A 17,935-nucleotide genomic window follows, 5' to 3' on the forward strand; every position below is an offset into this window, starting at 1 on the left:
TTGGATATATATAACTCATATTTGAGAATTGTTTTGCACGTGCCTTACGGAAACTACATATAGCGACTTTACCTAAAATTAGGTTATTGAAAGAGGAAAAATTGGGTGGAATGTACTTAAAATTAGGTTGTTTTGCGGTTCCGTATATAAACCACTTCGCTTTATGGAAGCGTGAGCCTTGTTGCTTTATTAGGTTTTCCACGAACATAACATAACCTCACAAAAATGAACAGAATGAACTTTTTTTGAGAGTCGCCGGGTATTTGTTTACAGTTTTAAAGTTCATCAGAGGTTCATCATTTGAATTTAAAAATTGCAGGTCGCGTCACACTAAACAGATTTCGCTCCTTGATGCTGGAAACGCATACAGGGCAATCTTTTTAGTTCTTTTCACTTTGGAACACGTTTTTAACAGACACTTTTCCGTTAATTTTGAATTTTTAATTTGCAGTCGCAAAACAAAACAAACACTCGGCAGCTGTCAAAGACGAACTTGATTCATCGGCCGTTCATTTGTGTTGTCATCTTGTAAAACCTAATTGGAATGGCTGTCCATGCACGAGAATGGAAGAGAGCGAATTCACCCCTACTACTGTATCTCCTTCTCTCGGTAAGAGAGAATCTCTAGTCCCTTAATTCACAGAAAGTAAACTATCTTGACGGTGCTAGAAAGTGATGCAGATTATATATTCAGTTTTTGCTAACAGACTGATGACTGGCTCTTAACTGTCGAATGTTTCTTCGAGGTCCGAACGCGATTCACATTTGTTTATACAGAATTTATTTTGTGTGCACTGCCACCGCTAGAGCATTTATTAGAATGGAGGTTTTGCTGTAATGGGGACATGTATTTTCCACAGCTCTCACTTCTCATAGCAATACGCAATGAAAATTCAATGAAAAAATGTTCAATGCACAATACTAATTAAAATACTATTTTTTATCCTACTGGTTGTTTAACTATCATGCACCACTTCGGTTGAACCTAATTAAACGCTATTCAGCAGGAATTTGATTTACAGAAGTAACAAGAGTGCAGGAGCTAGTTTCTCTGTAAGAGCCAGCAAACGAAGCGTTTGTTTGTTTAGAGTATATACAGAGATCACGAGATCGCTATTGCTAATGCTGCGCTCCTGCTACTTCTGTTTATAATATTTAAATCAGAGGTTTTGCGCATGAAAATATTTTTCCGATTGTGAATCAAAAAACCGAACATCGTGAATTAAAAAATTGGATAACAAAACTAAAATTGCGTTTCAAAATTTATTATAATATCTACAATAAATAAGTAATATGAAAAGATAATACTGACTATTTTTATTTACTGTGAATCAAAAAATTTTCTTATTTCCACCCCTGATACAAGTATAACTAAGAATTCTTACCCTCTATTAACTTGACACGAATTAAAGAAGTGATTGCAACAGTGTTCGTGGCATAAAGTCATCATTACAGTCGTTCGCGTCCGGAGAGCGTATCATCATTCTGTTAGCGAAAACTGAATATATAATCTTTATCACTTTCTAACTCCGTGAAGATAGTTTGCTTACTATGAATTATTTAGTAAGAGGAACGACGTTGAGACCAAGAGAGAGAGAAAATTATATGCACGGCTTCTGTGCTTCATGAAGACTCTAATACCAGCACATTGTACCATCTTTGCATATGTGGAATATACTTGCTTCCACTAGCGTTTTGTTTGTGTGGCTCTTTTTGGCTGGAAAGGTGTCCTCTTTGTGAGCGGTGAAATTGTTCGCTCACAATGCAATGGAAACTATATATTCATTCACCGGTGAATGAATATTCCAAACCCTGACCTATAAAATAAAGTGGGGTAAAGAGTGTTAAACGGGCTAGTACTGTCATTTCCATTATGTGTGTTTGGATCACTGAAATTTTCTACGTATTATGGACCAATATTGATAGGTCATATTGGATCTGCTTTGGAATTGTAAATCTGAATTCAACATAAAATTATCTTTGTGGGAAAATTGGGGTAAAACGATTGTAAAACTATCTGTTAACTATTTTCTAAGGTTATATGCGAAACATAGAACTATCTTGTTCAACCAGAATTGGTCTAAACACCGATCAGTAGAACTTTTTTCTGTAAATTCATGGGAGAATATGATTTTGGGTAAAACAGAATACAGTTATTTGCGGTCGATCTTATTAAAAACATTCCATTTATCGAGCTTATGAACATATCACGAGTATCTTCCGATTAGTCGAATTTATTTTTTCCACAGTTACTCTTCGAAGTAAAGTCAAAAAAAAGGAATTGAAACAAAACGGGCATGATTGTGAATTTTGCGGATCTTCTAACTATCATCTATCGATAATACGGTAAATTCTGCATAAGAAATACTAACTTTGAAAATATTTGCTTGGGCTTTTATAAAATTATTGAACAAAGACGCGTTTTTGATCGTATTTTCCGTACTGTGCATTGGGTGAAACACTGTTGCTAAGACCCGAATAAGTTCATTCAGACAAAACCATGCGCATCTTCTACGCATCGTGAATCTTCTGGAAATTTGATCCTTAGCTGAATATACTCACCTCTAACAAAGAGTGAAGTATATGGTGAGATCAATGCTCAAGTACTTCTCCAACATTAGGTATTACACAACAATAATTTTGTGATAATTGCGGCATAACAAGGTAACAAAATAACAATCTTCAATCATAGTGTCTTCTACTTCATATCAAATATCTGCCGGGCAAAGGATGTTTTCGAGATGGTAATTAGAGATTGTCGGGTTTCGGTTATTTGTACCCGAAACCCGATTCGAATCCGTTCCCGTCGGATTTTTTTGTCGGGTACGGGTAAAGTTTTTTATTGTTTAATCGGGACCGGGTAAAACTTTTTTTTAATCGGGTACGGGTCTATTTCAGGTATATGAAATTGCACCCGACCATCTGTACTTTACATAAATACGTTTACACGTTGACGAGAAGAATTTTTTTATTGCACAACAGCTTTTCCGAATTATAAACAATTTGCTTTGGGGGCTGTCCGTAAAAGACGTCACGCTTTTTTGGCAATTTTTGACTCGCATAGCATACAGGGCTGAGAAAATAAAGTTCAAAGCCTCATCAAATCGAGATCACTGCCGAAGAAGATCGCTTGTGACCTTTTCCAATAAAGATCACTTCTGATCAGTGGTCAGTGATCTTTAAATCACATCGATCAAAATCGGTACGGACCTTCCGTCACACAAAATCGGTAGTGATTTTGAGCTAAAATAATTCTTGATTCATGTAAGTTCAATCATTGGATGATTCGATCAGCTTTGATATTGGTGGAGGAAAATCACATATGATCAAGATAAGACATGACATGATCTACGTTTGAAATCGTGAGGGCTGAGGGGTGTGAAAATTAGTAATAACAGCAATCCTACAGGAATTTATAACTAAGGATTACGCGTGTTCATTAGACTTTTCCAAAATCATGGACCATTGTCAATTTTGTATCTTCGGGAAATGTTCTTTCAACACTCCTTATCAATAAAGTTGGGGAAAATACCGGTTTCGTTACGGCACGGTTTACGTAGTTTCAACATATATTCTCGTTTGATGCATCCCGTGTTTGATTTCGCAACCGTTGTTTCATTCGCATTAAAATGAATACTAGATTGAGAGAAATAAATGCTAGATGAAAATTTCATTAATATAAAAAGTTTGGATCGTAATCACATTGATATTGTTAATTTGACAGCATTCTCTACGCAATAGCAATGCTCCATGCAAAATCAGTTTAAAAAAATATTTCACCCCACATAGTGATTAGAGCGTTAAAATACTTTGTTTTACTTCCAGCTGGTTGATGCTGATGATGATGTTTATGATGATGCACTGTTTTGATTAAACTCAAAAAATCGATTTTTGACATGACATTGGCATTGGCATTTATGGAAGTAACAGGAGCACAGGGTTTGAGCACACAGCAGGCGCTGCATTTGAAAGGCGCGTTTGAACTTGCACTCCTCCCGGGTAGATGTGAATAGTAAACGAAAATCAAAATAATAACAAACATTACCATCATATCTCGTCTTGATGTTCCTGTGCTGTCATAGCAATACTTCATATTTTCTTGATAGATTAGAAAAAATCTATTTAGCATCAAGATTTGTTATTATCGCCCTTATTCTGAATAACGACGTATTGATTTTTCGATCGAATGTGGTTCGATCGAATCATAGCTACCTTTGATTTTGCTAGCGTTATGGGGAATACAAATGAAGTACGAGCGAAAAAACGATACGACGTTATTCAGAATAAGGGCGTATATCTTATTTCGTTATTGATGAGGCATACCAATTTCATTAAGTACAATTGATCCAGTGGTTCCTTGTTCAAATGGAACACAATTGAATATACTGCATCAGAATAAGATAAGAGAAATTCTTATGATATACTATTCCCAATGCTAGAAAATAAAATTACTGAAACATTTGTCTTCTAGTACTTTTTGCTCTTGCTTTGTTTTGTTTTGCTCTTGCTTTGATGTTACAATGGCAGAATTTTATATTTTGTTGTTATTTTCTCATGCAGACTTTGCAATGATTTTTGATATTTTAACTCTTATTTCAAACTAAATAATGTTATTTTCTACCATTGAAATGTTTGGTTTTAATAATTGGTTTGCAAATCACTTTTACCCGGGCTGTTACTTCTGTGTTTGATATTCAAGCTAAACAGGGTAAATTAATCAGCTGCATGACATGCTTTATGATTGAACATGTTTTTCTTATCATCATAATTATTGATAATCACAGCATATATGTTAATGTTATTTGCTGGTTTTATTGATATTACTCCGCCAACATGGTATTGCTGAATGAATTTTAAATACATCAAGAAGCATGAAATTTCGATGCGACCAACCACACAAACTTTTTGATATTCTTTCATTCTTTGTGTTGTTTATATTACACGTCTACTTACTACCTATCATTAGATTTCCGAAAGTTAAAAAAATCCATAATTCCAAGCGATCGGTGCACCCAAACTCATATACATAGACTAAAATTGTCAGTGCATAACTTAAGTTAAACCGTTTGAAAGTATCTTTTTTTACTGGTATTAGGCAAAATTTATTAATTTCACTAATTTACTCACCCCTCCGTGCACTTTTGCTGATCACAACAGAAAAGATTTCCTGCATCATTCATTTCCGAATTTACAAGAAGACGCTTTTACATCAACAAATACACGTTTTCCTGTAGAATGTAAACGTTTATTGTGGAGATTTTTTCAGGAAAAAGGGCAAAGCAGTAACAGTAACATAAGGTATTTCAAAAATGCGCTCATTGAAAACATTGGACGTCAAATTCCAACAAACCTCCCCCTTCCCCCTGTCGCAAAATGTCACGTTTTGTGAAACACCACACTCCACTTACCATTTCTAGTGGTAATCCTAGTGACAACAAATATTTATATTCGATGAAATTGTGCGATGCGGTTAAAGCTGTTGAAATTGAAAGTCATTCTTACCTATGAAAACCTTACATACTAATGCTCCAAATCAATCAAAGTTTGAAAATCTGCAAATCGCTGCCATCGATTTCAAGTCCGACGAAACATCACAAACAAAATTCAATGACACAACAAAACTTCGCAACATGCAACATCGCGCGATCGATCGCGATGTCGTCGCAGGAGTCTCCAATCGACCGCAACATCACTTGATCGTGCGGTCCGCATCATCGCGTCTCGTCTTTCCCGACAGCACGATTCTCTATAAATACAGGTGTAATGGCAAGTGTTTCGCCCAGTCTCAAAGACGAAGTGTTGTGTGACCCATCTCGCACAGGTATCAGATATTCGATAACGAGTTATTTTTGTTTTACGTTTCTTTTGCCTCAATTTTTCGGTAATTTTCAATGGGTGATATTGATGGGAACTGGTGTTGAAGACTGACCCATGAAACGTATTCATTGTAGTCAGATAATCGTTCGGATATCGTATTTTTGAATGAAGCAAAACACATTTCGTTTAACGATCGTTTATCTGTTGTGTCTGCATTGTATTCGCGAGTGCTGACGATTTGTTTATTTTTTTTATCTCCTCCCATTTATTAAATTCGTTTAGCAGTGAGCAGAGCAGTTTGTGTCAAAAGACCCGTGCGGTTAGTTTTGCGTCAAAAGAAAGCACCGTCACAGTCTGAGAATAAACATCTTTCACGAGAAACGAAAATGAAGCGCTTTGTTGTGTTTGCCGCCCTGGTTGGGCTCTCGATGGCTCAGTTTCCCAACGGAAGGATACTGGAAGCACCCAATCCGCAACTCTGCGCCAACCGCATTATCCACGAACGTGCTCCGGATGGCAAGGGGTGAGTATTGTTGTTGGTTTTCGGTAATCGTTTTCTTTGTTTTTTTTGTTGTTGAACGCGTGAGAACGGTGCTTTGATGGTGTGATTTCAACTGGGGAAAGTGATGAACCCGATAAAATGGGCGATGAAATGTGATAGTGTCTTGCAGAGGTGGAGTTAAATTGTTTTGTTATTTTAGTACAGGTTGTTGTTGTTGGTTGATTGTTGATGAAGAAAGTCGTTTCCACTAACGAAACTAAAGCTATACGTGATAGCCGAAGTTCATTAGAGATCAACAGAACAGTACTTAAATTATGGTACAACATTAGTAGCGATTCTTTGCTCTTACACATGGAGAGCAAGTGTACGAAATCACAGTATCATTGTCAGCACTTTTCTACAAATTACCTTCTATTACCTATCCCCACCTTTCATACCCAATGTTCACTCACTGTTGTTATTTTATCACTGTTATTAAAACAGCTACCGAATCGATCGATCGATCAACTTCCCGTACAAGGAGAATATGTTAGATGAATGCTTTAATGTGCATTTTTACCTAAATAAAAATCTAGCAAACGTTTCATGAAATCTAGGTAAAATTTGAAAAACGATTGATGTTTCTTAAACTGAAAACCAGAACGAAAAATAATCTGAACACTAACGAGAGAAGATATATGACTCGGACAGCGAAAACGAAATTGCGAAACTTTTCACGTTAAAAAAACGGTTTTTAGTAGGATAAATCTTAAATGCACAGAAAAATATATGAATTTTATAGATAATCTAATTTCACATACGATGCAATTTAAAAAACAATCGCACTTTTGAAATCAATTAACTTTACAAAAATGACTTCAAGCTGAGACAAATTACAAAATATTCTATTCGTATCGATTTTATTTCGCATTTGAATGAAATTTACAGGATTCGATTGTGATTCGAATTCGACTAGCAATATACTGTATACATTGATAAGTAGGGGAAATAGGGGACTGATAACTGACAGACTCACCCAAAAATAGTATTTTTTCTAAATTGTATGAATAAAGCTTAAACTGGAAGCGAAATGTAACGTTTCGATATTTTTAGAATTTAAAAATTCGAATTTGTTTCAAAGTTATTATAAAAGATTATACATAATATTCAGTTCACTTTGCAAATTGAAATAATATGAACAAAAAAAAATTTTTTTTTAATTTTATGATTCGTCTTTGACTCATCAGTATGTAACAGTTTATGATAAACTGCTAGCGTGACTTGACGGTTCAACATAAACTGCTACGCACTGATGAGTCAAAGACGAAAAATCAATTCAAAATGGATATGTTCACTTTGCATAAATTTGTGTCTAAAAAATAATTGTTTTCCCCTTCAAAGCTACCAAATATTCTTGTAAAACGTTCATTTATGAGCAATCCCAGAAATTACCAGCAGAAAAAATGGCAAAATCAGGATCGGAAGACGAGTATAGTGTGATGGGTAAGTCGATGCCTTTCACGCAGCCCACCTGGGTTCAATTCCCAACTCCGCACTTAGGGTCAGAAAGTATTTCGGTCTCGAAGAGGTGAATAACCTTAAGGTTAAAACCTCTATAATCACAAAAAAATCAGAATCAACTTTCTTCAATTTGAATGAAACTTGGCACACATTTTCAGAATGGCAAACCATTTGTTTTTGCTGAGATGGAGAAAGCAATACGACTGAAAACTGATTTTTAAAATGGACGAATGTACGGCACTTTCTTCGAGTAATAAAAATTCGAAAGCTATAAATTGTACAAACATGGAATAAAGTTATAAGAAATCAATCGGTCACTCTAAAAAATATGAACTAAAAAAACACTTTTTCAACAATTAGAAAATTAACCGAAAAACTATGATTTAAAAACAAACCTATCTGTAATATTTTTATAAATAATTTTATTTCCAATCTTAACTTAAATTCCACATTCGATGCAAACTTGATAAGTGTGAATTAAAACATAAGAAAGTAACAGCTAAAAAAAATTACAAAACTTCAAGTTTTTGATGAAGATTAGTCATTTAAATACTAGAATATGATTCTACAATTTGAAAGAAATAAACTTGCTCATTACGACCTCTCTTCTAGAAGTAACTTTCGATACTTTTTCCCGTATCGAGATATTTAGACATGAAAGTCAAAGAATTTGTTAGTTTAAATTAAAATCGGTTAAAAAAATATTAAAGAGATGTTTTTTTATAAACTTTAGTTTTTCGGTAGATTTCCTTATTGCTGGAAAATTGTTAAATTTTTGTTCTCCAGTTTATATTTCTTTTAGAGTACCTAATCGATTTCCTACAACTTCTTCTTGGACACCATATTTGTACAATTTATAATTTCCGAGTTACCACGATTTAAAGAAAGTGCATGCAAAAAAACAACCGCTTTTTTACAATATTGAAAACGTGTACCAAGTTTAATCCGAATCGAAGTTTGTGAAGTCTGATGAATTGCTAATCTGTTCTAGAATTGACCTGATGACTTCGCAAAAGAAACAAATATAAAATTTCATTGAAAAATATGGATAAAGATTCGAGATTGTTTTTTCCGAGCCGCAGTTTTCGATTGATCATATTTTGCAACGTAATTAGAGATTGCCCAACTCAAAAGAACTAGTTTTTCTGGAAGAATGAGTGTGCAACAGTTCTTTGTTAAAGAACAATAGTTCTCTATTCTTGTCAAAAAAAAAATGAAAGTGGCTTAATTCTATTAGAAAGTTTATCACTAACTGTATATTTAGAAACGGTCGTAGTTTTTAAGAATGCAGTAGAAATTGTATATACTAGCGACCTGTAAAAATGTGCACAAAAGTAAACGATTGATACTTTAAATACAGGCGAAAAAGTTATTGCATTTCCATATAAAGAGTTTATTATTAACGAAAAATAATTATTTACTATCGTGCGGTTTTTGCAGAAACATTCAAGATTTCTGTACGAAGTACGAATAAACGGTTCAGGAGAACTAGTTCTTTAAGTAGAACTATAAAGTTCTTAACGATTCTTTGTAATGAACTGTTTTGCCCATCTCTAACCGAAATGCGGCATATTGGCAATAAATTACCAAACAAAACATTTAAGAAAGTTTGAAACTAACTACCTTAACTTACCATTTTTTATTGTTGATAATTTATTGTTACTTCGCAAGCAAAATCATTAAATAGCATAAACATTACATTGAAACATATAAAAATAAGTAATGGTTAAACATTCCCCACAAGCTATGTTCCACAAAATAAGGCTTGCTCGTAACCAAATCTGGACTGGTTGAATTTGGAATTTAATCCAAAAGACATTTTTTCTTCGTTTAATTACGAACTTTTGAGGTTACTCCCGCCATTAGGAGCTGCATAGACCTCTCTGCAATCGATTTAGCTGCGTCTCTCCAGTCGCTTTATACCATTTCAAAACATCTTTGAAGTAGTGACAAGATGCCAAAGCAGGCCAGAATAGCGAGAGAGCGTCATAGCTGCGTAGGAATAGCAACAGTCGCTCTGTAGGCATTCTCAACGGTATATTTCCTTGTTTACCGTTTCGGTACTAATGAAGCTCGCTTACTCGACCACAGCTACATATTGCCTACCAATGACATACACCCTAAGGGGAAAATGAAGCGTTTCAATTAGATGTCACTCGTACAACTGAGCATGACATAATGACATAATCCCAGCAAAGTTAACTGTATGCATGAAAGCCAAAAAATTCTTAGTTGTTTTAACCAATTATTCAGTTATTTTTATCTCAAGACGTCTATTGTAATAAATATTTTTTTACCTTAGTAGCTGTTTATAGCTTTATTACTAAACTCACAGATGATATAGAAACGCAACAAAATATTAAAATTCCCAAGAGAGAATTTACCAGCAAAATGTTCACAGGACATTAAGAAATTTTTCCTCCGCTTGCAGAATGGCTTGCAAATTCATTTACCTGAACGGTTATGACAAAATCAACAGATATGTTAGTTAAATTAATAACATTTCAGTTGAAACAACCAGGACGTAAAACAACAATTGCAGTATTGTAATTTTGTGATCTGCGGGTTCTCCGTGCACGTGAAAAATGCTTCAGATCAATTCAGATTAATTCAATATAAACCGGATTTGAGTTCTTTCTAATCGATTTTTTATTATTGTCAGATTGGACAACCAATTCAACAAACATCTATTACACTGTACTGTGCGCTATTATCGGTTATGTGAATAGATCGATTTGCTTATATTAGTAATTTCATTACAAAATTTGCAACGTATTTTTTAGTTGTAAGACTAACGTGAGGTAGCCGACCCAACAGTGTAATCTATATTTTTTCAGGGAAATGTTAAATAAAACCTTTTGAAATTTTTATCGAGAATTGACAGTATGCGAAAACAATAACTTTTTCAACTATCTGATTATGAAAAATCAACAGAATTCAAATGTTTAAATGAAAAAAACCAAGACAAGAAACATCAATTGCAATATTGAAATGTTGTGATTGATGGGTTCGCCATGTGATGTCACTCCTTTAAACGTATGTCGTACAGTGCGATTGTTTGTTTCGTATCGACCGAAATTAGAAATATAAAATAAATCCGAAGCACCGCTCTACCGAAGCAAAACAAGAGATTGACGGTTTATCGAGTCATGCAATCTGATCGTATTCTATTCAAATCCACCTTTTCCAGCTATTTCTTCTCGTGGCGAGATCCCACCCTGCAAGGTGCCGAGAAGGACTGGCTAGACGCAAGAAATTTCTGCCGCCAGCGGTGCATGGACAGCGTTTCCGTCGAAACAAGCCCCGAAAACGAATGGATCAAGCAGAAGATCGTCGATGGCAAGGTAAGCGGTAGAATTACATTCTTATTAGTCCATGATAGACTCACGAAGAGGAAATCATTTTTTGAATACCAGTTCTAGGAATCTCGCCCAAGAAGACTAAAAATAATTATCGAAACAACGTGTCAGCTTGATCGATCACACATTTCATTTGATATAGATCTTCGAATCATATCGATTCAAAGATTGAAAACGTTATTCATGGAACGAGAAAAAGTTATTCAATGCATGGGGCATAAAAGACACTAGAACGATTCGAAAGGCGTTGGAAATAATATCTCTAAAAAGTGCCTTTGTTCAATGAGAAATTTAAATTGTGTTGCTCATATATTTGTTGGAAACACAAATAAACAAAGGCAGTTTTCGATTTAACCTCCAAAAGGCATTCGAATAAATTGTACAAAGAAAATCGTTATTGGCCAAACGGATGTCGTATTCATACTTTATAGTATCGGATTTAGGACAGACAGCTTCAAGATTTCCGAAGAACGAATGAATGGCTCAGGAGAACTAAGAGTAAAATTATCTCTTTGAAAACAAATCTGTATAAAATGCTCAAAACGACGAATGTAACAATGAGAGATTCACTTTGTTTACTTTCTCTTTCGATTATTGCGAAACATTCCTGAATTTTTCGGTAATTTCTTCAGTGCAGATTAAAAGTTTCGGAGATTGACTGTTTCGTGCATTATATTGCCAGCACAATGTAACACATAAAATGATAATACTTTAAAACATTCTTGGTAGCCGGCTACCCAGAGCAATAAACACATGATAACATTATTAAAACATTTACTAACAAAGTATCCTCTCCTGTGATGCATGTGGGAATGCAGAGGATTCCTCGGTTCTTAGTAGCAACATGCATCGAACTAACAATCCTTTCCCTCCCAAGTAGATCTGCATTCGGACGTGGCCGGCGTCGGTATTGATCAGCATGCATGGTTCAATACAGTTTGCACAGTGTGAAACAATGTGTTATTCCCAAACATGTTACTTCAAAAAATCATTTTGCAATCTCAATTGGTCCAGATCAATAACGGAGTAGCAACACACGGGCGGTCTCTAATGCTAATGCTAATGCTAATTTCTTCAGTGCAGATTAAAAGATTATAGCTTTAGTTATTATTATTGGTTAATAATTGGAGTGAAGGATTGCTAAGAGTACCGTAATAATCGAAAGAGAAAGTAAACAAAGAGAATCTCTCATTGTTACATTCGTCGTTTTGAACATATTATACAGAAATATTAGGTGTACAACTTTGCTTCCGCCGTTTTTCCAAAATTTAAGGCTTTATTGCGAAAAAGTGCTTACAGATGTATTAGTCAAAGTATTGTCCGTCGCTAGCGACAACTTTCTCCCATCTTTCCGGAAATTTTCGGATCCCGGCTCGAAAAAAGGAGTCCTCGTTTGACGCTATCCATGAAGCAATCCATTTTTCCAACTCTTCGAAGGATTGAAAATGTTGATCTGCCAGGCCGTGTACCATCGAACGGAATAGGTGGAAGTCAGAAGGGGCGGCATCTGGGGAATACGGCGGGTGGGGCAAGACTTCCCATTTCAGCGTTTCCAGGTACTTTTTGACCACTTTTGCGACGTGAGGCCGAGCATTGTCGTGTTGGAGGATGACTTTGTCATGTCGCTCTTGATACTGTGGCCACTTTTCTTTTAGCGCGCGACTAAGGCGCATCAGTTGCATTCGGTAGCGATCTCCTGTGATGGTTTCACCCGGTTTTAAGAGCTCGTAGTAAATTGTTATTCATCTTTGAAGGTTTTTTTCTCTTCCACCATCATGTTTGTCTTCGACATCGAAATCACCATTTTTGAAATGTTGAAACCACTCCCGACACGTTCTTTTACTCAGAGCAGCATCACCGTGAGTTTCTGAAAGCATTCGATGCGCTTCAGTTGCATTTTTTTTTTTGAATTGTAACAGAAAAGTAAAACTTCCCGCAAATGGCGAGAATTGGGCACATAAACAGACATTTTTGAGCGTGAATAATACGAAAACAAGAACAACTGTCACTGAAACGGTGATGACAATTCTGAGAAAAGCAATTGGTGCATTTTGCCTCGGGGATGCATTTTGCCTCGGGGATGCATTTCTCCATTCTTTCCCTAATTCTTTCGGTAGAACTATCAAGTTCTGAACGATTCTTTGAAATGAACTGTTTTGTCCATCTCTAATTTGTAGCATTTGTTGGTCAATATCAAACTGTCGATGTTTGAGCCGGGAAAAACGTTTTTGAGGAGAGTGTTACTTCGATAGTCCTACGACAAAAGGACCTAACTGCAAATGACAGTTTCTCTTTGTTTAGTTTTTGTTTCACGATTTACCGGATTGGTTTTAAATTTGACATCTTACTCTTCGTGAAACCTTCAAGTTAAAACCACAAGCTTTCAATTTATATTGGGAACTTCCGAGAAATTGCAGTAACTACTTCGTGATAATCAAAAGAAAATGTAAACAAAGAGAGGCTCTCATTTGCAGTTAGGACCTTTTGTCGTGGGACTATCGAATTCATTATTTCAACATGAAGGAAATGCCGCGGAAAGTCATCAAGTCATTTTAGTGGAAGTATACGGTGAACTTGCTCTCGTTGAGCAAGCATTCATTGAGTGGTTAAAAAAGGGAAACTGACTTGGAAGAAAACCCAGTAGATTTTGTCGAGCTGAATCGATCCGATCATCGACCCGATCGTAACGTTGCGATCGGACCTTCATCGAACAATTCTGCACCAACTGCGTCAGAGTGTTATAAGTGTTATAAGCATCGGGTAACCGTCGTGTTCCTTGTTCTTATATTTTCTTCACTCTTTTGCTATATTGAGATACAATTTAAACGTCAATCTTGTTCGAAACACAATCTTAAGCTTCGAGCACGATTCGTTCTATGTTCCAGTTCACTGGGAAAAACATTCCGAATAACCACAAAAAGTTCGATGATGAAGATTTAGTGATGAAAACCTTTATCAAACACTTTTGGAGTTATCCAAAACTCTTGGAATCGACTTTTCGGCAGTCGCAAAACACTTCAAAGCCATAAGAATGGTACAAATGTAATGAACGTCACTACACAGTAATTTTGTTCCATTACACTGCATGACTTCGTGCTTCGAGAGTCGTAAAAACTTAAAAACACTGGTAACGGTGAACAATGATAATAATTGGATCGATTTATTCATCGAATGTTGGAACAAATACAAATAATTTGTATTTGGTTAGAAGCAAAGATTTTTTTCTACGCTATCCAAGCTCTACCAAATATTTCAATAACTCTGAATAACCGCACTGTAATGACACTCATAACAAATCCCAAAACTTTGCATAAAAACGCCGCGAATTAATTCCAACATCTTATAGTTTATCCAATAGTATTTTACCAGAAATGTCTCAAAGTCAGATAGAATAATTCGATACTAACATGTGATTAGGGCATATCCTACGATAGGCCCTTGCGAATGTTCCAAAATATAATGCTCATCTTTCATTTACACAATAATAGATATATTCTTGTAGATGCACGCCCAAACTACGAAGTTATGCACAACATGCTTGAATTCTGTGCTTAAAACTTCTATCTGCTGTACTTAAAGTAAACCGACAAGTTGTTGTAAGAGAATCAACCCAGAAATTTTCGTGCAATAAACAAGCTAAACCGTAAAATGATTGCATTACTGACTGTTTATTTACGTTGTGACAGGGGACCGCATTGAATATATGAAGAAAAACACGAGAAAAGGTCCTAAGTGCAAATGAGAGTTTCTCTTTGTTTACTTTCTTCTTCGATTATTACGGTCCTATCGGTAATCCTTCTCTCTAATTCTTTACATAGAATAACGACTGAACCCATCGACCTTCGATCTGTAGTTAAGAAATTGTTGGAAAATACAGGGATATGCCGTATTAACGCCTTCCAATTCGTCTTCTAACGAAAACAAACAAAACAATAACAGGTAGATCGACCTCGTCATTATCTTCTTCTAATGTCAGTTATGCTAGTATAACTGGTAGAAATCTACCACATAATTCTTCTAATGTAAATAACTAAAACACAAACACGCCTTGCAGTTCATCTTCTAACGAAAACAATTTATTAATAGGTAGATCGGCCAAATCATATTCTTCTAATGACAGTCTACCTACAAATATTCCTTCAATGCCATTCGCTTCTTTAAATGAAGTTGATTTAGGCGATATAACTGAAAATAAAATGATCTATCTACAAGAGCAACTTTTTCAAATGATCATCCGAATGAATTCGGCATATCTGAGACTCAACATGGTTTCATGCCGAATCGTTCGACGTCTACAAATTTAGTATCCTATACTTCCTTTATCATACGTTCGTTACAATCACGACTACAGGTAGATTCTATTTAACGGGTCATTTCTGAATTGGCTTCACTCATATCTTAATGGTCGCGAAATGATAGTGACAATAGGAGACTGTACAACCTTACCATTCGCCGTTACCTCTGGAGTTCCTCAAGGAAGTCACCTTGGACCGTTTATATTTTTACTTTATCTCAATGACCTAAATTTTTAGATCAAGTGCATGAAACTATCGTTCGCCGATGACTTCAAATTATTTCATGTCATCAAATCCACAGCTGACGCAGAGTTCCTACAAGAACAGTTGAATAATTTGACTAACTGGTGTAATATCAACAGAATGGTTTTGAACGCCTCCAAATGCTCCGTCATCTCTTTTAGTCGCAAACAGTCTATAGTCAGTTTCGACTGTAATATTTCACAAATTGTTCTGGAACGTACGTCGACTGTGAAGGACCTTGGTGTCCTCCTGGACTCTAAGTTAAATTTCAAGGAACACATCGAGTTTACTATCTCCAAAGCCTCCAAGCTGCTATGATACATTTTCCGCGTTACTAAAGAATTCGATGATTTACATTGCTTGAAAGCATTATATTGTGCCTTAGTTCGCTCAACGCTCGAATACGCCTCGGTTGTCTGGTCACCGTACTACCAAAACGATATCCAACGCATTGAAGCAATTCAACGGAAATTTGTTCGATTTGCTCTGCGTCGGCTTCCTTGGAGAAACCCTTGGAACCTCCCAAGTTACCATGCAAACTGATTGACCTAGATTTGTTATCTGTCCGTCGCGACGTCAGCAAGGCTACTTTTGTGGCTGATCTCCTCCAATCAAGAATAGAGTGCTCCGAGCTCCTACAGCTTTCACAAATAGATATCCATCGCCGTAATCTTAGAAACTATTCTTTTCTTAGGACCCCTTATGCTAGAACTAATTATGGGTATAATGAGCCTTTTGCCAGCATGTGCCGAATATTCAACCACTGTTCCAATTCATTCGATTTTAATCTATCACGAAACGTTATCAAGAAATTGTTCCTAGGACTACTATCTAATTAGTTTTAGTTAGTTTAGAAATGCTATGTTTAGGTGAAATGTATCATTTGGATGATTGTAATCTGTTGATGCTAAAGATGAGGAGGTTTTATGCCTGTTGGAGAGCAAGTTTGACAGAAACTAACTCCACCGGGCTTTTCCCTGCTCCAAATAAACAAATAAATAAATCACTTTTTGAAGCATTTCAAATCGGATGGCAATTTGCAAATAATATTATAATGAATTTTAAATTTAACAGTGATGTTAAATAATTATTTGAATATTTTAAATTGGAATGCTCGATCTTTGAAATCGAGTGAAGATGAATTTTATAATTTTCTCAAAGTTCACAAAATTCATATTGCCATTGTGACAGAAACTTTTCTTAAACCAAATGTCAAATTGAAAAGTAATCCACATTATGTGGTTCATCGATTTGACAGGTTTACTGGAATGGGTGGTGGAGTTGCCATTTTTGTCCAACGGCAAATTAAACATCAAATATTACCTTCTTTCAATACTAAAGTTATTAAAAGCTTGAGAATCGAAGTTGAAACCATTCATGGAATTTATTTCATCGCTGGAGCATATTTGCCATTCCAATGCACCGGCGAACAATTAAATTTCTTTAAAGGCGATTTGCAAAAACTCACAAGATATCGACCGAAATTTTTCGTAATAGGGAACTTAAATGCTAAGCATGTCCAGTGGAATTGTAGGCAAAATAACAGTAATGGTAAAATGCTTCATAATCAACTCTCAGCTGGTTACTTCACAGTTCTTCATCCCAGTAATCTGACTTGTTTCTCTTCCGTGAAAAACCCGTCTACAATTAATCTGGTTCTAACAGATCATAGTCACATTTGTAGTGAACCGATTACACATGCTGACTTGACTCAGATCATCTTCCTGTAACATTCAGAATTTCCAACGAAGCTATAATTAATCCAATTAGTTCTATTTTCAACTATCATAGAGCTAATTGGTTGGATTACAGATCTCACATTGAAAATCATGTGGATCATGAAACTATTTTAGAAAATTCTGCGGACATCGACACAGCAATTGATAATTTGAATCATTATATTATCGAAGCTAGAAATCTTTCAGTTCCCAAAGCTCAAACTAAATTAAATTCTCTTATCATCGATGACAATCTTCAACTGCTCATTCGGTTGAAGAATGTTCGTCGACGACAATATCAACGTTCTCGTGATCCTGCTATGAAAAACATAGTTAAGTATTTACAAAAAGAAATGAAACATACATTTACTCTTTTGCGAAATGAAAATTTCGCTAAAGAAGTTGAACAAATTAAACCAAAAAAAAAGCTTTCTGGAAACTTTCTAAGGATCTTAAGAAACCTCAGAAACCAATTCCTGCTCTCAAGGAAGGAAATCAAAT

The 17,935-nt window shown here is 35.5% G+C and overlaps 1 protein-coding gene across 3 annotated transcripts in view; it reads left to right on the plus strand.

Annotated features, from left to right (window-relative positions):
* Positions 1-5,792: 5,792 nt before the first annotated feature.
* LOC131437029 (uncharacterized) overlaps positions 5,793-17,935 on the plus strand; it is a 28,494-nt gene continuing 16,351 nt past the window's right edge. The window contains exons 1-3 of one of the 3 annotated variants that reach the window (XM_058606069.1): positions 5,793-5,821; positions 6,100-6,340; positions 11,010-11,163. In XM_058606069.1, the coding sequence (XP_058462052.1) occupies positions 6,204-6,340; positions 11,010-11,163 (291 nt within the window). In that variant the 5' untranslated portion in view covers positions 5,793-5,821; positions 6,100-6,203. Of the gene's footprint in view, positions 5,882-6,099; positions 6,341-11,009; positions 11,164-17,935 lie in introns of all 3 variants that reach the window. The other 2 variants (XM_058606071.1, XM_058606070.1) reach the window with 2 other exon arrangements.

The sequence above is a fragment of the Malaya genurostris genome, chromosome 3 (assembly GCF_030247185.1).
Source record: "Malaya genurostris strain Urasoe2022 chromosome 3, Malgen_1.1, whole genome shotgun sequence".
NCBI classification, from domain to species: domain Eukaryota; kingdom Metazoa; phylum Arthropoda; class Insecta; order Diptera; family Culicidae; genus Malaya; species Malaya genurostris.